Genomic DNA, 24331 nt, shown 5'->3' with positions numbered 1-24331 from the left:
GAATGCTTATGAGCCTGCTGGTGCCTACCATCGCTCAGTCAGATTGCTCTATCAAATCATAGACTTAATAATAATATAATAACACACAGAAATACGAGCCATAGGTCATTAATATGGTCAAATCCAGAAACTATCTGTAACGGTCGTCGTCGGTGGAAGAAGGTGAGGACCAAGGTGCAGCGTGGTATGTGTACATATTTATTAAATGAACACGGAAAAAACAAAATAACAAAGAGAAATGACCAAAAACAGTTCTGGCTGGTGCAGACACACAACAGGAAACAATCACCCACGAAACACAATAGAAAACAGGCTACCTAAATATTGTTCTCAATCAGGGACAACAATTGACAGCTGCCTCTGATTGAGAACCATACCAGGCCAAACAAGAAACAAGAAATAGCAAATCATAGAAAAACTAACATAGACAACCCACCCAACTCACGCCCTGACCATACCAAAAACAAAGACATAACAAAAGAACTAAGGTCAGAACGTGACACTATCATCTCGAAAACAAGACATTTATTCTTTCAGCGGAATACGGAACCGTTCCCTATTTTATCTAACGGGTGGCATCCATAAGTCTAAATATTCCTGTTACATTGCACAACCTTCAATGTTGTCATAATCACGTAAAATTCTGGCAAATTAGTTCGCAATGAGCCAGGCGGCCCAAACTGTTGCATATACCCTGACTGCGTGCAATGAACGCAAGAGAAGTGACACAATTTCATCTGGTTAATATTGCCTGTTAACCTGGATTTCTTTTAGCTAAATATGCAGGTTTAAAAATATATACTTCTGTGTATTGATTTTAAGAATGGCATTGGTGTTTGTGGTTAGGTACACATTGGAGCAACAACAGTCCTTTTTTGCGAATGCGCACTGCATCGATTATATGCAACACAGGATACGCTAGATAAACTAGTAATATCATCAACCATGTGTAGTTATAACTAGTGATTATGATTGATTAAGTTTAATGCTAGCTAGCAACTTACCTTGGCTTCTTACTGCATTCGCGTAACAGGCAGGCTCCTTGTGAGGCAGGTGGTTAGAGCGTTGGACTAGTTAACTGTAAGGTTGCAAGATTGAATCCCTGAGCTGACAAGGTAAAACTATGTTGTTCTGCCCCTGAACAAGTCAGTTAACCCACCGTTCCTAGGCTGTCATTGAAAATAAGAATGTGTTCTTAACTGACTTGCCTAGTTAAATAAAGGTGTAAAAAAAGAAGAAGAATGTTTAAATAAAAAACGGGCAAAATCGGCTTCTAAAATTACCGATTTCCGATTGTTACTTGAAATCGGCCCCAATTAATTGTCCATTCCGATTAATCGGTCGACCTCTAGTGAAGACACTTGCCAGTTGGTTCGCATGCTTTGAGAACACATCCTGGTCATCCACCTGGCCCCATGGCTTTGTGAATGATGACCTGTTTAAAGGTCTTGCTCACATCGACTACCAAGAACGTTATCACACAGTCGTCCAGAACAGCTGGTGCTCTCATGCATGCTTCAGTGTTGCTTGCCTCGATGCGAGGCATTTAGCTCGTCTGGTAGGCTTGCGTCACTGGGCAGCTCGCGGCTGGGTTTCCCTTTGTAGTCTATAATGGTTTAAGCCCTGCCACATCCGACAAGCGTCAGAGCCGGTGTAGTAGTATTCAATCTTAATAATGTATTGACACTTTGCTTGTTTGATGGTTTGTCTGAGGGCATAGCGGGATTTCTTATAAGCGTCTGGATTAGTGTCCCTCTCCTTGAAAGCAGCAGCTCTAGCCTTTAGCTCAATGCAGATGTTACTTGTAATCCATGGCTTCTGGTTGGGATATGTACATACGGTCACTGTGGGGACGAACGATGTTGTGGATGCACTTATTGATGAAGCCAATGACTGAGGTGGTATACTGCTCAATGCCAATGGATGAATCCAGGAACATATTCCAGTCTGTGCTAGCAAAACAGTCCTGTAGCGTAGCATCTGCATCATCTGACCACTTCCGTATTGAGCGAGTCACTGGTACTTCCTGCTTTAGTTTTTGCGTGTTAAGCAGGAATCAGAAGGATAGAATTATGGTCAGATTTGCCAAATGGAGGGTGGGGGAGAGCTTTGTATGCATCTCTGTGTGTGGAGTAAAGGTGGTCGAGAGTTATTTTCCTTCTGGTTGACCATGTGACATGCTGGTAGAAATGAGGTAAAACGGATTTAATTTTGCCTGCATTAAAGTCCCCGGCCACTAGGAGTGCCGCTTCTGGATGAGCATTTTCTTGTTTGCTTATGGCCTTACAGAGTTGGTTGAGTGTGGTCTTAGTGCCAGCATCGGTTTGTGGTGGTAACTAGACGGCTACGATAATAATATAGATGAGAACTCTATTAGTAGATAATTTGGTCTACAGCTTATCATAAGGTACTCTATCTCAGGCGAGCAATACCTCTAAACTTTTTTAATATTAGATATTGCGCACCAACTGTTATTGACAAATAGACACACAGCCCCACCCCTCGTCTTGTCCTGCGGGTGCATGGAAAATCCTGCCAGCTCTATATTATCCGTGTTGTCGTTCAGCCACAACTTGGTAAAACATAAGATATTACAGTTTTTAATGTCCCGTTGGTAGTATAATCTTGATTGTAGGTCACCCATTTTAAATTGGCCAATGATTGTACATTAGCCAACAGAATGTATGGCAGTGGGGGTTTACTCAATCGCCTAAAAATTCTTAACAGGCAGCCCGACCTCCACCCCATCTGTCTTTTCTTCACGCAAATGACGGGATTTGAGCCCGTTCCCGAGAAAGCAGTATATCGTTTGCGTCGGACTCGTTAAAGTAAAAAATATTCTTCCAGTTAGAGGTGAGTAATCGCTGTTCTGATGGTCCAGAATTTATTTTCAGCCATAAGAAACGGTAGCAGCAACTTCACTACATTCCTAAAGAAAATGATGTACTTTTTACTCCATACATTTCCCCTGACACCCAAAAGTAATTCACACACTTATCAAGAGAACCTGATTATTCCTACTGCCTCTGATCTGGCGGACTTAATAAACACATGCTTCATTTGTAAATTATGTCTGAGTGTTGGAGCATGCCCCTGGCTATCAGTAAATTTTAAAAACAAACAAGAAAATGATGCCGTCTGGTTTGCTTTATAAGGAATTTGAAATTATTTTTATTTTTACTTTTGATACTTAAATATATTTAAAACCAAATACTTTTTTACTCAAGTAGTATTTTACTACATGACTGGGTGACTTCCCATAGTAATTTTCTATTACAAAGGTATCTTTACTTTTACTCAAGTATGAAAATTGGGGACTTTTTCCACCACTGCTTGTAACTGTGAAATACAGATGTATATTTAGTGTTAGAGAAAATGTGCATATTTTCTAAAGTTCTCTCTTGATCAAACGTCTGCCCCCATCACTGTGAAATTCTCACAGAGCTTGGCTTCCATTACTCGTGAGGAACTCACCTTTCATCTCCTATTAATCTTGTCCATCTATGACAAAGTGTTTTTTGTTTAAAATGATCTAATTATTTTAGATTACTGGCCATAAATCGGTCTCTGAATGTGCTACAGCCACGAAACAACTCTCTCCTGCTGAATTGCGATGTAAGGATTCCAGGCATATGCATTGTTAGTGGCTGTTCGTGACGTAGGGTTTAGTCAGGAGTTGATGGACAGTCGGAAGAGTGAATTAAATGGAGGGACAAGCCAGCTTCAAGTGGTGTCAGATTTCACATCCTGCTTTACATAGGCAGAAGAGACATACTCCCGTGTCCATGAGAATCAGGACAACCACTCAATGCAATCCATTTCAATCTATGGTATCCACATACTGATTTATAAGTGAAAATGTCAGTCGGAACCGGTACTAGAACCAAGCAGGTCCCCAAAACAGGAGACCTTACATCTTAGAGGTTGTACAGTACAATGCCATCACACATGCACGTATGCATGCACGCACACACACTGTCAACCATAGATTGATATTGGCATGATGTTTCAGTCTTAATTTTGCATCATCATACAGTTCAATAATTACAGCATATTTCTGAACAAAGAGGGACAGATATTGGTTACAATGCAACGTTCATCTGTCACATTGGTTACTGAACCCACACTTCAAACCCACAGCAACATATGAAGATAGAAAAGAACATCTTGTACTAAGCACAGAACAAAAGATGTATGTCATTACATAAATTATACCTGTGAGTTCAACAACTGATTCAACCTGTTATGGTCAGGTTAACATTACTGTCTTGATTCATAACTTGATTATGAGGCAGACATTTGGGGTACATTGACTTCCATTGGTTTTTGGTTAGAAAATGCTAACATTTTTGGTTGGTGCAAAGTTTGGTAACAGAATGATGTCACAATGTTAGAAAACTTAGCATTCTCTTAGCATCACTGTTCTTCAAGCAAATGTATTTTTGTAGAATTTTCTGTGGAAATTGTGCTCAGAACTGTATGGGTTGATTAACTTTGCGGTCATTGGTTTTTGTTTGACATACATTTTAAAGTGACAAATCTGAGTCTCAGAATCTTTCTGTTACCATGGAATTGCTCGAAACAAACCCAAAGCGTGGATATTAGTCTCTCCTTACTCATAGGCTGCTTTTAAGGAATAAACAATTGTTTGTGTCTGTGGAGCACCAGCTAGAGGACAACCAGACCAAGCACACCTAGTACAAGGTGCTGTGTCCCTCCCTGTAAGGTTGAGGCATTGAAGCTCACCTGGTCCAGGGTGGGGTCCCGTACCACAGCAGCAGGAGAGGAAGAGTAGGGGTTGTGGAAGGCACAACCTGTACACTGTAGCAGCCTTGTCACAGAGCACTCCACTGGGTCCCAGATAGAATTGTAGGCTGTAAGTGTGTGTGTGTATGTGTGTGTGTGCTTCAGAGAGAGAAAGAGAAAATGAAAATAAAGGACAAAACAACTAAATGCAAAGTAACCCACAGAAAAGCCTGTAGGGAGACAGCATCAAAGGCCTCAGCCGCCAGCCACACATTAACCCACTCATCAGCACTGAAAGTCATACACCTTAATCCTGGGGGAAAGTGAATACGTATAAACACTCTTTGGCTAGTGACACTGATTGCTGTTTTATAACGACAGATAGTTTAAATGGATCATTACTTTGAAGGGACTGTAAATACATATACCAACGGAACTATAGAATGCTGTTGGGGAAGTGTGTACTGTATGTATGGATGAAAGGTGCTTGGATCAGAGAAATAGAATGATTCATTCTTATTCTTTGGCTTGGATAGCAACACTGTCAAAGGGAAAAGTGACTAGGGGATTCTAGCAGGCACCATGGCTTCTTTTGTCCTGAATAATCTATTGAGTCAGTGATTTGGGTGGATCCAGGTTAGAGCCTTTCAGAGTTGGGACATCGTTCAGACAGGTTGGTTTCTCTCACTCTCACTTCAAAGAGAGGGGAGCTCCCCAGCAGACTTATGGCATCAATGAAGCAGGGGTTTTGTAACCCTGGAAACATCTTGCTGACTGCAATGTTTAGCTCCTATAACAGTGCTTCCCTCTCTTTATGGTCATCCCCAGAGGTACTAAAACAAGCCTGAACAAGGAAAGTCTGTAATAGCAGGTTCTTCGTATGTGGCTGTATTATTCCACAGTGAAATCACAAATTAACTAATTCCTGTAGGTTAGGCAACAACGTAAAGATTAAAGATAAAGTCAGATGTATGATTTATTTAATGTCTACCTGTAGTGTTGTTGTCCCTGTAAGGCTGAAGACAGCTTCTGAGGGCCGCTATGCCCCCATACCACCAGTGGGGTAGAGGGGACATTGGGGTCTGGGTGGGAGGCATGGACAGTGTGCTGGACACCCCCCTGGTGCCTTTAAGCCTAGCTATCTGCTCCAGATAACACAGTGCTCTGCAGCTCACATATGGTACACGGTCACAAGTTACAACATCCACTTTTGATTTGATTGAGGATCACTGACATAAGGATATGTGTTTATTTGTGGGAATTAAATGTACCCTCTGCCACAGGCAGTAGCTGCTGCCCACACACAGCAGAGTCTAGTCCTCTGGAACAGGGTCTGTGGTTGTTAGTCCTCTGAAAGACAAGACTTGAGTTGGCATGATGTGCATCATATTAGCCTTGTCACATACAAACAATGTGCATCACTACTGTTCAGATACCTAGGCTCCAAACCTGGTCTATGCAGTGGCCCCTAACGCACCTTCCTCCTCCGAGAGGCCCTGTTGCCCCCTCTATCCTGCACCTTGATGCCTAGAGGGGGAGAACAAGCAACAGATGGATGGTTTTGATTTAATTTCAAAATGAGCACTGATAAATTCACTGACAAAAAAAAAATGAATACACTGACCAAATTACTCTGATGCGTACAGGCTGTCTAACCTTTCTGTAAAGAGTTCTGACTACCAGGCCCTTCCTTTGCTAGACCAGTGGAGCTACTCTCAGTCTCAGGTTCACCTCCAAGACTTCCTGGGACACACACTCTACCCTCGCATTTAGGGTTGACAATGTCCAAGTGCACTGTTGTGGTGGCGGGGGTGCTGCTCGTGACTTCTTCCAGGCCCTCCCAAGAGGGGGGCAACCGTGCCTCTTTCCCCCTGAATCTCTTCACCTCTGTTCTGCATGTTGTCTTCAATCTCCCCCTGCTGCTGTACTGTTGGCAGAAAACACTAGTAACCTCCTGCCCCTTGGCCTTACTGCTGTTGGTCTCTGGCTTGGGAACATCCTCCTGCCCCCTTGCCGTCCTGCTGGTTCCTGACTTGAAAGAGTCCTCTGGCCCCCTGGTCTTGGCCCTAATACTAGTCCCAGGCTTGGTAGAGGCCTGGTCCTTCAATCCTGTGACAGCCTGCTCTCCCTCAGTCTCTTCAGGACCAGCGACACTAGCAGATCTGACTCTGGCTGTCCTGCCCTGAACCTCTAGGCTCTGGTCTTTGGTCTGTGGCTGGACTGGGAGACTGGAGGTGGGTGCAAAGGGCACCCCTGCCTTGGTCCTGCCACTGCCCCTCTGACTGCACCTGACATGAGTCGGGGCCTGGTTCTTAGCCTGAGTCTTGGAAAGAACAACTCTCCCTTTCCATGGCTGGGTCGGTCTTGCAACAAGGACCTCAGTGCAGCGACCTGTCAATTAAAGCAAATTATGTCAATATACCAGCTGCCTCCTACTGCGTGGTGTTGTCTTTTAAATGGCAAAATCTCAAACCAGCTGAAACAAACTTACTTTCCAATTATCAGTAACATAGGACATAAAAAAATACTACAATTAGCCTACTGTGTGGATAATGTATTTGTACTTATAATGTATTTGTTCCAATTCGTAAGGATATATAAAGGCTAATCAGATACTAAAGGAAGCCTCAGTAAATACTCCAATAAACTCACTGTGCTGCATAACAGCCTTACAGACCAATAGACTAACCACCGATTCGGACGAGATGTCGACCGATTAATCAGAATGGGCGATTAATTAGGGCCGATTTCAAGTTTTCATAACAATCGGAAATCGGTATTTTTGGACACTGATTTAACTAGGCAAGTCAGTTAAGAACACATTCTTATTTTCAATGACGGCCTAGGAACGGTGAGTTAACTGCCTCCTTTAGGGGCAGAACGACAGATTTTCACCTTGTCAGCTCGAGGGACCTTATCTTGCAACCTTACAGTTAACTAGTCCAACGTAATAACGACCGTTGCACTCCACAAGGAGACTGACTGCCTGTTACGCAAATGCAGTAAGCCAAGGTAAGTTGCAAGCTAGCATTAAACTTATCTTTAAAAAAAACAATCAATCAATCATAATCACTAGTTAACTACATATGGTTGATGATATTACTAGATATTATCTAGCGTGTCCTGCGTTGCATATAATCTGACTGAGCATACAAGTATCTAAGTATCTGACTGAGCGGTGGTAGGCAGAAGCAGGCGCTTAAACATTAATTCGTTTTGCCAGCAGCTCTTCGTTGTGCGTCAAGCATTGCGGCGTGGTTTATGACTTCAAGCCTATCAACTCCCGAGATGAGGCTGGTGTAACCGAAGTGAAATGGCTAGCTAGTTAGCGCGCGTTAATAGCGTTTCAAACGTCACTCGCTCTGAGCCTTGGGGTGGTTGTTTCCCTTGCTCTGCATGGGTAACGCTGCTTCGAGGGTGGCTGTTGTCGTTGTGTTCCTGGTTCGAGCCCAGGGAGGAGCGAGGAGAGGGACAGAAGCTATACTGTTACACTGGCAATACTAAAGTGCCTATAAGAATATCCAATAGTCAAAGGTTAATGAAATACAAATGGTATAGAGGGAAATAGTCCTATAATTCCTATAAAAACTACAACCTAAAACTTCTTACCTGGGAATATTGAAGACTCATGTTAAAAGGAACCACCAGCTTTCACATTTTCTCATGTTCTGAGCAAGGAACTTAAACGTTAGCTTTCTTACATGGCACATATTGCACTTTTACTTTCTCATCCAACACTTTGTTTTTGCATTATTTAAACCAAATTGAAGATGTTTCATTATTTATTTGAGGCTAAATTGATTTTATTGATGTATTATATTAAGTTAAAATAAGTGTTCATTCAGTATTGTTGTAAGTGTCATTATTACAAATACATTTTTAAAAACCGTCCGATTAAATCGGTACCGGCTTTTTTGGTCCTCCCAATAATCGGTATCGGCATTGAAAAATCAGAATCGGTCGACCTCTAATTCGGACATCTGCTTACCCTCTCCCATGATACTCTTGTTGATACTGATATTAATGAGGTGCCCTGCCACTTTCAGCCATGCAATTACATTAACTAACGAAGCTAAGGCACTGTCATATAGTGAGGCTGATGAGCAGAGGGATGAGCTTTAATTGAATGGTTCGGGCGTCCACATTCCACTCCTCCGTCAACCAATCACAGGTTAGGGATTGTTAGGGAGATTTGTGTTCTAACGAGACAGCGTCGTGTCAAGCTAATGGGGCTTAATTTGGCAGACTTCACTGTTCCTGCCTCCCTCCATCTACAATTCAGCTTCTTTAACCAATGGTATGATTGATCATTGTCGGGGTAAGCCCAAACCACGATCACAACTAATCCTTCAAACACAGTAAATGGCTTTTACTCTTCACGCCATCATTAAACCATTTTCCCCATTAAAGGGGAATGGTTAGGGTGTACGTGAGAACATATGCCATTTGCTTAACTGTTCGTACATACAGAACATTAGGCATATACGGGAAGCAATGGACATAAACAGGTCAATAAATATTTATTTACCAAGGTTTAATGAAAGCCATAATATCACATCAAATTCAATAGTAACCAGCTTCTGCAAGCCGGAATGAAGAAATAGAGAAACTGACCACCACTATAGAAAAGACAAACAGGTCCAACTACTAACAAAATATTAACATAAAAACAACTGCAGTTTAACAACTGAGACTAAAATTTTAAAAATACAGCATTTATAATTCTTTATCGGCTTTACCTTCTGAAAGATAAAAACTTATTTTTGGTACTATTGGGTCAATAACATCTGTAACTGGCAAAGTAAAGCCAATACAAGGTTCTTTATTGATGGTTCAAACTACACATCTGCACTCTTCTACATCAACTTGACACCACACAAACAAAAACCTGCTAATTTTATTCATCCATTTTCCATATCAGATGGCCACAATCATTATTATTTATTTATTGATATATTGATTTATATATATACCAGGGCCCGTATTCACAAAGGGTCTCAGTAGGAGTGCTATATATATATATATATATATATATATACACACACACACACACACAGTCACCCTGGAGATGAGATGTTCTCAAGATGAATGATGGTATTTCTGAGGTTTCTTGTGTTGCTGGAAAGGCCTTGTGTGTTTCACCCAAGTCATTGAACACACATCCCCACACCCCACCTCCCCTCTAGTTTACATCAGATAATTAATTTATGAAAAGATTGAACAGTAACTGTGTAAAAACGCAAGATGTCTATCTGTGTGAATCAGGCATGCTGCATCCTTCCACTCCTCTCCTCACTCCAAATAACACCTCATTAAAACACGTAACGGGACAATGCTTCCATCGCGTTTACATGAAAATAAACACATTTTCATGCATTTTAATGATGTGTACAAAAATATAAGACTGCACGTTAACATGGCAATTTGTGAGAAGTTCGTTAGCTCCAGACTGTCTAAACAGATAATGTCGGTCAGACGAGGCAACCCAGTTATGCTGTCACGCCAGATAATGAGACATGACGATCTGAGAACGAACTGGCTTTTCTGAGCGTTTTGACTATCTATATTTATAACCATAGTTTATGGGTATAACCTGGGCCCGTGTCCATAAAGAGTTTAGTTGGAGTGCTGATCTAGGATCAGATCTCACCCGTCCATTTAATTTTAATAATTATTATCTAAAATGAATAACTGATTCTAGATCAGCACTCCTACTGAGACCCTTTGTGAATACGGGCCCTGGTGCCTCATCATCTAGTTATAACCTGGTGTCTACTTGTCTATGGTTATAACCTTAGGGACAACAATGAAGTAGCTGGTTAATTTACCTGAGGATGGCTCTGGAGCTTTCTGTTTGGACCTGGACAGTCTGTGTGTCCTGCTGCCTGTCTGCCTGCTCTGGTCTTGGGTCACCCCCTGGTTTAGCTCCTGTCCTTCTCCCTGACCTTGGTCCTCCTGTCTCTGGGTCTGTTGGGCCTCATCACCACTCCCTATCCTACTCCCCTGCTGCCTGTCCTGTTCCCATCCCACACTGACACAGTCTCTACTGGCTGAGGGAGCGAGAGCGCCTCCCCTCTTGGTATCAGTGGTAGTGACTGTCTCTGTGTCCTCCCTGGGACTCTGCTCTGGGCCAAACAGGTCCTCAGACAGAGCCTGGGCTGTTCCGGTAGAGAGAGCAAGGCTGGACGCAAGCACAGTTACCTCTCCTGTCATCATCCCCTGCACTGTCCTGGGGAGAGGCTTGGTGTCCACCACCTCCTCTTCGTCATCAAACATCTCAGGTGTGAAGAAGATGCTCTGGTCTTCCTCTTCCTCTAGCAGGGTGGGATCGTCAACAACTACAGTGGTCTGTCTGGGCTCACAACTGGCAGGGACCTCCACTGGGGAGAGGACTAGAACCGGACCCTGGTCCTGGTCCGGGCTGTGAGGGGTAGATGCCGGTCCATCCAGCCCCTCACTGGCCATCCCTCCTGGGAAGGGGATCCAGGGATCCTGACTCACATTCTCCTGGATCTTCTTCTCCTCCTCCACAGAGTCAGGCCGTGGCGTGTCATCCAGATGATCTTGATGCCTGCTTGGGTCCTGGGCCTGGAAGATTGGAGCCTTGAAGTGGGTGGAGCTCACAAGGGTTGAGGTGAAGAGGTGGTGCACGGACCGTGGGGTGGAGAGGGGAGTGGAGATGTTCGGGGGCGGGGCCTTGGGATCACTGTTCAGATGAGTGGAGGGGTGTTGCTGTGTCTGCTTCTGGTCACCTGCTCATAGAGAATACACACGTTATGGGAAATCATGGAAAGGAAAGACAACACGTTTGTATGAAGACTCTTACAATGCATTTAGAAATTCAGCTGAGGAGCTGACTGGAGCAGTCATCAGGTGTTGACAGTAAAGATGAGAAAATAACTGGGAAAGTATGTTCAAGATGCCAACATTGGCCTCAAGGAGTTGGGCCCGCTAGCACTGTTAAATGAACCAGAGCAAGGTATCAATAACGGTATCGGCTTTTTTGGTCCTCCAATAACCGGTATCGGCGTTGAAAAATCATAATCGGTCGACTTCTAGTATGTTTTATTAGCATACACTGGATAGGCTGCAGTGAAATGTGTTGATTTTACAGGGTCAGCCATAGTAGTACGGCATTGCTGGATAAAATTAGTGTTAAGTGCCTTGCTCCAGGGCACATCGGCATATTTGCACTTTGTCGGCTCTGGTATTTGAACCAGCGACCTTTCGGTTACTGGCCCAATGCTCTAAACGCTAGACTGGTCAGGGAGGTGACCAAGAACCGATGGGGACTCTGACAGAGTTCCTCTGTGGAGATGGGAGAACCTTCTAGAAGGGCAACCATCTCTGCAGCACTCCACCAATCAGGCCTTTATGGTAGAGTGGCCAGTCAGAAGCCATTCCTCAGTAAAAGGCACAATAGCCCGCTTAGAGTTTGCCAAAAAGGCACCTAAAAGGACTGTGACCATGAGAAACAAGATTATTTGGTGTGATGAAACCAAGACTGAACCCTTTGGCTTGAATGCCAAGCGTCACGTCTGAAGGAAAGGCACCATCTCCACGGTCGTGGCAGCATCATGTTCTGGGGATGTTTTTCAGTGGCAGGGACTGGGAGACTAGTTAGGATCAAGGGAAAGATGAACGGAGCAAAGTACAGAGAGATCCTTTAAAAAAAATGTTTTAATTCAAATAAATTTTACCCCCTTTTCTCCCCAATTTCGTGGTATCCAATTGTTTTTTTAGTAATTACTATCTTGTCTCATCGCTACAACTCCCGTACGGGATCGGGAGAGACGAAGGTCGAAAGCAATGTGTCCTCCGAAACACAACCCAACCAAGCCGCACTGCTTCTTAACACAGCGCGCATCCAACCCGGAAGCCAGCCGCACCAATGTGTCGGAGGAAACACGTGCCCCTAGCGACCTGGTCAGCGTGCACTGCGCCCGGCCCGCCACAGGAGTCGCTAGTGCGTGATGAGACAAGGATATCCCTACCGGCCAAACCCTTCCTAACCCGGATGACGCTAGGCCAATTGTGCGTCGCCCCACAGACCTCCTGGTCGTGGCCGGCTGAGACAGAGCCTGGGCGCGAACCCAGAGTCTCTGGTGGAACAGGTTCACCTTCCAATAGGACAACGACCCTAAGCACATAGCTAAGACAATGTAGGAATGGCTTCGGGACAAGTCTCTGAATGTCCTTGAGTAGCTCAGCCAGAGCCTGGACTTGAACCCGACCGAAAATCTCTGCGGAGACCTGAAAATAGCTGTGTAGTGACGCTCCCCATCCAATCTGACAAGCTTGTAGTGTCATACCCAAGAAGACTCAAGGCTGTAATCGCTGACAAAGGTGCTTCAACACAGTACTGAGTAAAGGGTCTGAATACTTATGTAAATGTAATTTTTTTAAATTATTTTTTATATATATTTGCAAAAAATGTATTGTCTTTGTCATTATGGGATATTGTGTGTAGATGGATGAAGGAAAAAACTATTGAACCCATTTTAGACTAACAAAATGTGGAAAAAGTAAAGGGGTCTGAATACTTTCCGAATGCACTGTATCTAATGTAATACATCTCACCTATGTTTCCACTCTTTCCAGTGCTGGTGGTGGGGAGAGAACACAGAGCAGGTGGGACAGAGACCAAAGGGGGAACCCAGGACCTGAACCCCTGTAGCTGGGTGTGGGGCTCTGGGACCTGAGACGTGGTAGTGTGGTGCACCGTGGCCCAGAGAAGGCAGTCTGAGCTGGGGCTAGGACTGGGCCGACAGTGGGACAGATCTTCCACAGTCACTGAAGATTGACTGGCTGGAGACAGGACGGTGGTGCTGTTGAAGGTCTGGCTCCCTGCTCCATGGATCTCTCCTGCCCCCTGTTGGCACTGGGAGAAGGCCACCAGCGACTGCATGGCACCTCTGAAGGTGTCGTGGTGCCTGACCAGGTTACGCACCCACTTGGACAGACCTGGGGTAAACAGATACTAATCTTGTTAGTGGAAGGGCATTCCACCACCTACACCCATTTAAAAACAAATTATGTACAGTCATTTCTAATAACACTAAATCTAAGAATTTTGTTTAGCTAAATTTCACCTTGTCAGCTCAGGGGTCCAATCTCGCAATCTTACAGTTAACTAGTCCAACGCAATAACGACCTGCCTCTTGTTGCACTCCACATTGAAAGTCATATATATATATATATATATATATATATAAAAAAATATATATATATATATATATATAAAAATATATATATATATATATATATATATATATATATATATATATATATATATATATATATATATATATAAAAAAAATGTATATATATAAAAATATATATATATATATATATAAAAAGAGTTCTTAACAGGGTGTTTGGCTCATATTGCACTTTTACTTTCTTCTCCAACACTTTGTTTTTGCATTATTTAAACCAAATTGAAAATGTTTCATTATTTATTTGAGGCTAAATTGATTTTATTGATGTATTATATGAAGATAAAATAAGTGTTCATTCAGTATTGTTGTAATTGTCATTATTACAAATAAAAAATGTAAAAAAAATTGTCTGATTAATCGGTATCGGCTTTTTTGGTCCTCCAATAACCGGTATCGGCGTTGAAAAATTATTGCCATACACTGGATAGGCTGCAGTGAAATGTGTTGATTTTACAGGGTCAGCCATAGTAGTACGGCATTGCTGGATAAAATTAGTGTTAAGTGCCTTGCTCCAGGGCACATCGGCATATTTGCACTTTGTCGGCTCGGGTATTCGAACCAGCGACCTTTCGGTTACTGGCCCAATGCTCTAAACGCTAGACTACCTGCCACCCTGCTCAACACAAGCCCTCTATCTTATGGATGGATTACCATCACCACCATGTGCCCAAGATAAGAAACTACACATTGTGTAAGACAACAGGGACATTAGAGGGCTTGTTTGTGAGTACATGAATCTCGAGTGGCTGCAACATGTGATCATTAATTTCAGTACCTGAGATGTATTTGTTGGGGTTGTTCCCAAACCTGTCGTCTACCAGAATGAGGGCTCCCCAGTCATTCTTGTGTCTGATACACCTGTGGTAGCAAAAACATTGTCAAGTTCAGGTAGTAACCGCCTGGTTTTTAAAATTTATCACAACTTTTTCAGCCTTCTGATCATGAGCCTGATTTGTGAGCTAGGAGGAAGCCTCCTGTAATAGGCTGAGTCAAGGATGGAGAAACAAACAGGAACATAAACAAAGAGACCCGTACCTGCCCAGGGCCTGGTTGAGGGCTCTGTAGGCCTGGATCTCATACCAGCGGGAGCCTGACAGCAGACCCCTGGCTTTACAGTGCTGGTCATTATACTTCATCTTCAGCTCCACCTGAAAACACAGCTGGAATGTTAGATAGAGACACACCTCACAGGACGGGTCATCAGGACACTGCAATGCTGCCACCAAAGACCAATCAAAGCTGAAAACAGAGCAGAAAAGACAACAGGAGACAGACTGGTATGCTTACAAAAACACAGAAAGATTAATAATAGAAAATATGTGTCCCATTTTTAAAAACCTGGTTCGATGAAGTCACTAGTATGTTACATATGGAAAGGACTGGTCACGATCCAGCACATTTGATAAGATATGGCAGCCCTTTCTGTCTTCTCTATCACGTGATGGGCAACATGACACGCAGTCTGCAATCCACCCTGATCCATAGTAGCCTACTTAATTTTTAATGGAGAATATTCTGCTTGTGTCAAATTTCAATGAAGCATGGTAACGATTATTTTCTACTCTATCCATTTTTTTGTATAAGAGCATTGCTGTTTTTTTTTTCGGGTTTCTTTCAGGGGGGGGGGGGGGGTGTTATGCTATTGTTTGCTGTTATCTGTCTGTAAAACTGAACATGTATGAATAAAATGTATTATATAAACTCAGCAAAACAAGAAACGTCCCCTTTTCAGGACCCTGTCTTTCAAAGATCATTCGTAAAAATCCAAATAACTTCAAAGATCTTAATTTACAAAGGTTTCAAATCAAACTGTCCATTTAGGAAGCAACACTGATTGACAATAAATTTCACATGCTGTTATGCAAATGGAATAGACAACAGGTGGAAATATAGGCAATTAGTCAGACACCCCCAATAAAGGAGTGGTTCTGCAGGTGGTGACCACATGCTTCCTGGCTGATGTTTTGGTCACTTTTGAATGCTGGCGGTGCTTTCACTCTAGTGGTAGCATGAGACAGAGTCTACAACCCACACAAGTGGCTCAGGTAGTGCAGCTCATCCAGGATGGTACATCAATGCGAGCTGTGGCAAGAAGGTTTGCTGTGTCTGTCAGCGTTGTGTCCAGAGCATGGAGGCGCTACACGGAGACAGGCCAGTACATCAGGAGACGTGGAGGAGGCCATAGGAGGGCAACAACCCAGCAGCAGGACCGCTACCTCCGCCTTTGTGCAATGAGGAGCACTGCCAGAGCCCTGCAAAATGACCTCCAGCAGGCCACAAATGTGCATGTGTCTGCTCAAACGGTCAGAAACAGACTCCATGAGGGTGGTATGAGGGCCCGACGTCCACAGGTGGGGGTTGTGCCTACAGCCCAACACCTTGCAGGATGTTTGGCATATCCCAGAGAACACCAAGATTGGCAAATTCGCCACTGGCGTCCTGTGCTCTTCACAGATGAAAGCAGGTTCACACTGAGCACGTGACAGACGTGACAGAGTCTGGAGACGCCGTGGAGAACGTTCTGCTACCTGCAACATCAAATTTTATTTGTCACATACACATGGTTAGCAGATGTTAATGCGAGTGTAGCGAAATGCTTATGCTTCTAGTTCTGACAATGCAGTAATAACCAACAAGTAATATAGCTAACAATTCCAAAATTACTACCTTATACACACACACAAGTGTAAGGGGATAAAGAATATGTACATAAAGATATATGAATGAGTGATGGTACAGAGCGACATAGGCAAGATACAGTAGAGGGTATTGAGTACAGTATATACATATGAGATGAGTATGTAAACAAAGTGGCATAGTTAAAGTGGCTAGTGATACATGTATTACATAAAGATGCAGTAGATGATATGAGTACAGTATATACGTATACATATGAGATGAATAATGTAGGGTATGTAAACATTGCCATACAACACTCCTTCCGTGGCCTCCAACTGCTCTTAAACGCCAGTAAAACCAAATGCATGCTTTTCAACCGATCGCTGCCTGCACCCGCATGCCCGACGAGCATCACCACCCTGGATGGTTCTGACCTTGAATATGTGGACACCTATAAGTACCTAGGTGTCTGGCTATACTGTAAACTCTCCTTCCAGACTCATATCAAACATCTCCAATCGAAAATCAAATCAAGAGTCGGCTTTCTATTCCGCAACAAAGCCTCCTTCACTCACGCCGCCAAACTTACCCTAGTAAAACTGACTATCCTACCGATCCTCGACTTCGGCGATGTCATCTACAAAATTGCCTCCAACACTCTACTCAGCAAACTGGATGCAGTTTATCACAGTGCCACCCGTTTTGTCACTAAAGCACCTTATACCAACCACCACTGCGACTTGTATGCTCTAGTCGGCTGGCCCTCGCTACATATTCGTCGCCAGACCCACTGGCTCCAGGTCATCTACAAGTCCATGCTAGGTAAAGCTCCGCCTTATCTCAGTTCACAGGTCACGATGGCAACACCCATCCGTAGCACGCGCTCCAGCAGGTGTATCTCACTGATCATCCCTAAAGCCAACACCTCATTTGGCCGCCTTTCGTTCCAGTACTCTGCTGCCTGTGACTGGAACGAATTGCAAAAATCCCTGAAGTTGGAGACTTTTATCTCCCTCACCAACTTCAAACATGTGCTATCTGAGCAGCTAACCGATCGCTGCAGCTGTACATAGTCTATTGGTAAATAGCCCACCCATTTTCACCTACCTCATCCCCATACTGTTTCTATTTATTTACTTTTCTGCTCTTTTGCACACCAATATCTCTACCTGTACATGACCATCTGATCATTTATCACTCCAGTGCTAATCTGCAAAATTGTAATTATTCGCCTACCTCCTCATGCCTTTTGCACACAATGTATATAGACTCCCCTTTTTTGTACTGTGTTATTGACTTGTTAATTGTTTACTCCATGTGTAACTCTGTGTTGTCTGTTCACACTGCTAAGCTTTATCTTGGCCAGGTCGCAGTTGCAAATGAGAACTTGTTCTCAACTAGCCTACTTGGTTAAATAAAGGTGAAATAAAATAAATAAAATAATATTAGGTAGCATTGTTTAAAGTGGCTAGTGATATATTTTACATCATTTCCCATCAATTCCCATTATTAAAGTGGCTGGAGTTGAGTCAGTGTATTGGCAGCAGCCACTCAATGTTAGTGGTGGCTGTTTAACAGTCTGATGGCTTTGCCGTCAGTCTCTCGGTCCCAGCTTTGATGCACCTGTACTGACCTTGCCTTCTGGATGATAGCGGGGTGAACAGGCAGTGGCTCGGGTGATTGTTGTCCTTGATCTTTACGGCCTTCCAGTGACATCGGGTGGTGTAGGTGTCATCCTCCAGCATAACCGGTTTGGCGGTGGGTCAGTCATGGTGTGGGGTGGCAAGAGGAAGGCATTGATGCTATGGACTGGCCCGCCCGTTCCCCAGACCTGAATCCAATTGAGCACATCTGGGACATCATGTCTCGCTCCATCCACCAACGCCACGTTGCACCACAGACTGTCCAGGAGTTGGCGGATGCTTTAGTCCAGGTTTGGGAGGAGATCCCTCAGGAGACCATCCGCCACCTCATCAGGAGCATGCCCAGGCATTGTAGGGAGGTCATACAGGCACGTGGAGGCCACACACACTACCGAGCCTCATTTTGACTTGTTTTAAGGATATTACATCAAAGTTGGATCAGCCCGTAGTGTGGTTTTCCACTTTAATTTTGAGACCTCCATGGGTTGATAAATTTGATTTCCATTGATAATTTTTGTGTGATTTTGTTGTCAGCACATTCAACTATGTAAAGAAAAAAGTAGTTAATAAGAATATTTCATTCATTTTAGTGTTCCCTTTATTTTTTTGAGCAGTGTATATATACACACCCACACATAAATAAATAAATAAATAAATAAAGAGAAAATATTTGCAATCAAATGTCTTGGTTGGGGATCAATAAATTAACGTTGAACTGAAGCAGCCTTCGATTTTCCAAAATCATGACATTTGAATATATCTTGTGTAGCCCGGAGCATTATCTTTGACATGAAGCGAGAAGGACAAATCAATCGCTACCCGTCAGACACCCCAAAACCACCAAATGTGCCCCAGTGGCTGGAAGGCTAACCATAGCTGTGGGATATCACCTGTGCTCTGACCTGCCATCCAGCACCTTTCAGGCATCAGGCAGGGCTCATCCACTGAGCACTAATGTGATTAATGTGGGCTGTGGAGTGGGAAGGTGAGGGGCAGACAGGGAGCTCAGGGGGAGACGCCAACCCTCTTAAAAATACATAGGGCCTGAAGAGGTTTATTATTGCCTGCCGAGAATGCCCCCTCAGACAGATCTGTTGTGAAAGGGGGAATAAAGGGAGGATACAGCAGAGGTGAAGAAGAGATGACAGGCAGGAGGGGGTCTAGTCAATACAAGTGATGAAGAAGGTGGTGTGGTAGACAGATCTGTTGTGAAAGATGGGGGGAATCGAGCAAACAGACAAGGAGGTGGTGAGACAGGAGGTAGTTCGGGCAGAAAAGGTGGTCCAGTCTACACAAGACAAGCAACAAGCTATGCCACAAAAAGGCCACAAAGGCATCTATCTCCATCAATTTGCATCCATCCATCAGTCCTGGACTTTCAGCGCTAACCTTTCGGGATTGACAAGTGAAAAGTTCATATGGCGTCTGACGGGCGGGACATATGGGACATGCCGGTGAACAGGGCTCTAACAGGGACTGACAGGTAGGTGCCGTGTGTTCACAGCCCAGAGCACCATGACCCCTAACGACACAGGCGTGTACACACTGCTCCCCTCTCTCTGCTTTCTGTCCTGGGAGAGATGATGTGTCATAACTGGACGTCCACATGGCCTACAGAAAAGGCACTTTTTTAATGTTGATCTAACCATCATGATTCTGTTTTATAAATCATTCATTGAGAGCATTCTGTCCCACTGTTTGACCTGCTGGTTTGGGAATATCAAGTTTGCACAGAAAAATGGGTTGAGAAAGATAGTCAGGACTTGTGGAAAAATAATGGGGCAACAACAGCCATCTCTCTACCTGGGCAGAACCCTCCAGAAGGCCAATCAAATAGCGGTTGAATCTTCCCATCCACTCCACCCTGAATTCCAGCTCCATCCCTCTGAATGCAGGTACAGACTAGAGATCGACCGACTATGATTTTTCAACGCCGATACCAATTATTGGAGGACCAAGAAAGCCGATAACGATTAATCGGACGATTTGTTATTTATTTATTTGTAATAATGACAATTACAACAATATTGAATGAACACTTATTTTAAATTAATATATCAATAAAATCTATTTAGACTCAAATAAATGAAACATGTTCAATTTGGTTTAAATAATGCAGTGTTGGAGAAGAAAGTGAAAGTGCAATATGTGCCATGTAAGAAAGCTAACGTTTAAGTCCCTTGCTCAGAACATGAGAACATATGAAAGCTGGTGGTTCCTTTTAACATGAGTCTTCAATATTCCCAGGTAAGAAGTTTTAGGTTGTAGTTATTATAGGAATTATAGGACTATTTATCTCTATACCATTTGTATTTCATTAACCTTTGTTCAAAAGCCACGGCCCTTGCAGGGCAAGGGAAACAACCACTCCAAGGCTCAGAGCGAGTGATGTTTGAAACGCTATTAACGCGCGCTAACTAGCTAGCCATTTCACTTCGGTTACACCAGCCTCATCTCGGGAGTTGATAGGCTTGAAGTCATAAACAGCGCAATGCTTGACGCACAACGAAGAGCTGCTGGCAAAACGCACGAAAGTGCTGTTTGAATGAATGTTTAAGCGCCTGCTTCTGCCTTCTCCGCTCAGTCAGATACTTGTATGCTTAGTCAGATTATATGCAACGCAGGACACGCTAGAAAATATCACCAGCCATGTGTAGTTAACTAGTGATTATGATTGATTGATTGTTTTTTATAAGATAAATGTAATCCTAGCTAGCAACTTAGCTTGTTTTACTGCATTCGCGTAACAGGCAGTCTCCTTGTGGAGTGCAACGAGAGAGAGGTAGGTCGTTATTGCGTTGGACTTGTTAACTGTAAAGTTGCAAGATTGGATCCCCTTGCTGACAAGGTGAAAATCTGTCGTTCTGCCCCTGAACAAGGCAGTTCACCCACTGTTCCTAGGCCGTCATTGAAAGTAAGAATGTGTTCTTAACTGACTTGCCTAGTTAAATAAAGATTAAATAAAGGTGTAAAAAATAAATAAAAAAATAGGCAAAATCGGTGTCCAAAAATGTCCGATTGTTATGAAAATATGAAATCGGCCCATCGCGATTAATCTGTCGAACTCTAGTACAGACTACCTAAGGTTAAAAGAAATATGGCCACGGCCTCTTTTATTCAGAATGCAATTCTGTAATTTAACAAATGTTGGAGTAATTGCACTTAGCACTTGCATTATGAAATTGCACTTACCCTACCTATTTGTAAAAACCCATTTTTAGATGTTATATGTTTTATGACTGCTGCAAGATGAATTGCCTCTGAGGACATTCGAGTTCTGAATCTGAATGAGTCCGCCCATACTCAGTACACATATTTGATCTGAACCAAATAAAATGGAGCAGGAACTAAATCACTTTTTATTTCTTTATTAAGAAACACTTCACCATGTCAAAATGGACCTGCAGTAGCCATGCTATTTTCTTGCTGGCCAGATGTATACTACCTCATGTTATTTGGGCTCATGAGGCAGAGGCTAGCGGCTGTATGGTAAGATGAGATGTCTCCTGTCAACCAGAGGGGTTGACGCATCTACTTCTGAGACCACGAAACTAACGGAAATGGCCAGTAGCCCCGAGCCGCCAATGTCATCGAAATCCAATGGGAGTCCATTTCAGCGTCCCCCCCTTCACCTCCCTGCACCATGTCAACACCAGATCTGACATGACAGGATGCATATGTGAAAAAGCCAATTCTAGCTTCTAGCGAATCTCCTCCTGAAAGTGAAAGAAACCTCCAGCTAGAAGGGATTAGTTAAAATGTCAGGAGATCGCGAGTCGCTCGCTCGCTTTGGCCCGGTCCTCCCACCACTACCTGTTCATGCTTAAAAACATACATTTGACCAGCAAGCATGGTTTGCAGCTGAGCGGACCCGTTCGTGTGTGTGTGCCCCTGGCAGTCCTAACCATCTTGTGCCTGTCAGTGAGATTATGGAGCGCTCCATCTACCTAATGTGGCAGAGCTGACAGCTGGGTGCCTCGTCCTCAGTGTGTCCCTGTGTGACGTGAACACACACGCACAAGCACCGAACCAGGACGCACTCTCACACACACACACACATCAAAATTCCAAAGTGTCTCCCACTCAACAACATAGGATCAAACTGTCTGGTCCTCCTCCTCCATAAAGTATCAAAGCAGAGACACCAGGTCTCTATAAAACAGTATTCAGTGTCTTTAAATGTCTGCTGTGCTCCTCATTAAGCAAACAGAGATGCCATATCAGCTGTAAGTGTCCTTTTATTGCCTGTTAAGCCAGAGGAGTGTTTCTCTCCCTCCCACACACACCCACACACACACACACACACACACACACACACACACACACACACACACACACACACACACACGGCTGCATATTCTAAGACATGCCTGTTGGGGGGGGAAAAAACTACTCTACATGTGTATAATGTAACATTTTGTGCGTCCCAAAGGGCACCCTGTACCCTATATACAGTAGTGCACGGCTAAGGTCAAAAGTAGCGCACTAAATAGGGAATAGGGTTCCATTTGGAATGCGTCCTTGATGTAATAGCAGCTTAGCAAAGCTTTCGGTGTGGAGGACTGTTTCCAGTTCACCTTTGATCTCAGGCACGATAAAAGGCTAGTAAACGCAGTGCTGCTCTGTGAGTCGGTTAAAACCTTAAAAAGTTTTGCTGAGAGTCGAGTCTGGGAAAAGCAGTCTAGGCACGAAGGTAGGCGTCCACACTACATGAGGGGTCTACATAAGCTATAGGGGGTGCATGTTAGAAATGTGGGACAGGGGGAGTAAGTCCAAGTTAATGTGTTCGGAGAAGGGACTGTCTATATGTGCTTGGGGTAAAGGTAGAAATGTTAAACAGGTTGGCGAGTGAGAATATACAGTATGTATTTTTGTGGCTCTGGGCATGTGAGTGAGACAATTTGAGTGTAGTATGAGTGTCGTTGTGCGAGACAGAAAGTATGCACTACATGTGTCATATGAGCATGCGAGTATGTATCTGACCCCTCTATAAGATCCCTGTCACAGCAGGGACAGCGTTGTGTTGCTGTATACCTGTGGCTTACTGCCTGCCCGGCGCCCGCTGGGTTGTTTTAGCGTAGCTGTCAGAGGGGCCGTGGGGACATACAGTGACCTGGCCCTGACAGTCATTAGTGTCATGTCCAGTCCCTTCTTCTGGTAATGGGGGTCAGCTAGCAGACCTTACCACCCCTAAGGGCTCATCTGGGGCCAGGGCAGGCAGCTGACACACCACGAGAAGAAAGGAAAGAATAAAGAAAAAGAAAACGGAAAAAGAAAATAAAAAGCAAGAGACAGACCTTTACACCCGCTCATGGCTCCTCTGGGGCAGCTGACATGCGACCTGCCATTTATCCTATTTACTCAGTAGAGAAGAGGAAAGGAAAGGAGAGATAATTTAACAGAAAAGATCTGCTGTGCTATTGGGTGAGCCTGTTTCTCAGCATGAGAAGGACAAGGGGAGCCCATAGCTCTCTCCAGTCTTCGGCCACATCTAGCCATCTCCCATCCCTCAAGGGCTACTCAAAAGGGAGCTGCGAGCGGGCTACATAAGGCTAAATACTGATGTTGGGCCTCGCAACCTTGACTTGCTCATCACAAACTTAATTTGAACTTACCTGTTGTCTGCTGATTTCGTCCTTATTTTGGGTGGAAATATGAGACAAAATATCCTCAGAAAGGTGTTACTAACCCGCATGTCTCTGTGTGTGGCTATCATAATTTGCTCATCATCACCTAAGGCATGCACACAATAATGAAAGTACACGTGATGCATGCATGCCAACCAGAGTCAAAGCGGTTTACATGGTTTTGTGCAAGTACAAGGTGATGGAAATCTCCACAGCATTACCAGCGTTTTGAAAAGTTCAATAATAATAGTACTTTCCTGTGGACATTTCTTTCGACTCAAAGGAACAATCACACAGACAACTTAGAGTAAGTTAAAATGCTATATATTATCTGGCTTGTAAGAGAACGTTACAAGTGTTTGCAGTGCTTTAATTCAGACTGTGTACCCAGAAAGCTGGTATCAGACTGATTTATTAGGCAACACTGGGCCATGACAAAAAGGTAAGGAAGGATGGCGAGAGAGGAGGGAGAGTG

The 24331-nt window shown here is 43.8% G+C and overlaps 1 protein-coding gene across 2 annotated transcripts in view; it reads right to left on the bottom strand.

The window, feature by feature from the left end:
• Positions 1–217: 217 nt before the first annotated feature.
• Positions 218–24331, bottom strand: part of LOC135552846 (Fanconi anemia group J protein homolog) — a 47675-nt gene continuing 23561 nt past the window's right edge. The window contains exons 17-21 of one of the 2 annotated variants that reach the window (XM_064984749.1): positions 15003–15115; positions 14743–14825; positions 13327–13710; positions 10575–11498; positions 218–7137 (exon numbers count right to left, since the gene is read on the bottom strand). In XM_064984749.1, coding sequence (XP_064840821.1) covers positions 6398–7137; positions 10575–11498; positions 13327–13710; positions 14743–14825; positions 15003–15115 — 2244 coding nt within the window. In that variant the 3' untranslated portion in view covers positions 218–6397. Of the gene's footprint in view, positions 7138–9249; positions 11499–13326; positions 13711–14742; positions 14826–15002; positions 15116–24331 lie in introns of those variants that run through there. The other variant, XM_064984750.1, reaches the window with a different exon arrangement.

This window comes from Oncorhynchus masou, chromosome 13 (assembly GCF_036934945.1).
Source record: "Oncorhynchus masou masou isolate Uvic2021 chromosome 13, UVic_Omas_1.1, whole genome shotgun sequence".
NCBI classification, from domain to species: Eukaryota; Metazoa; Chordata; class Actinopteri; order Salmoniformes; family Salmonidae; genus Oncorhynchus; species Oncorhynchus masou.
This window is presented reverse-complemented; position numbering and strand designations above follow the sequence as displayed.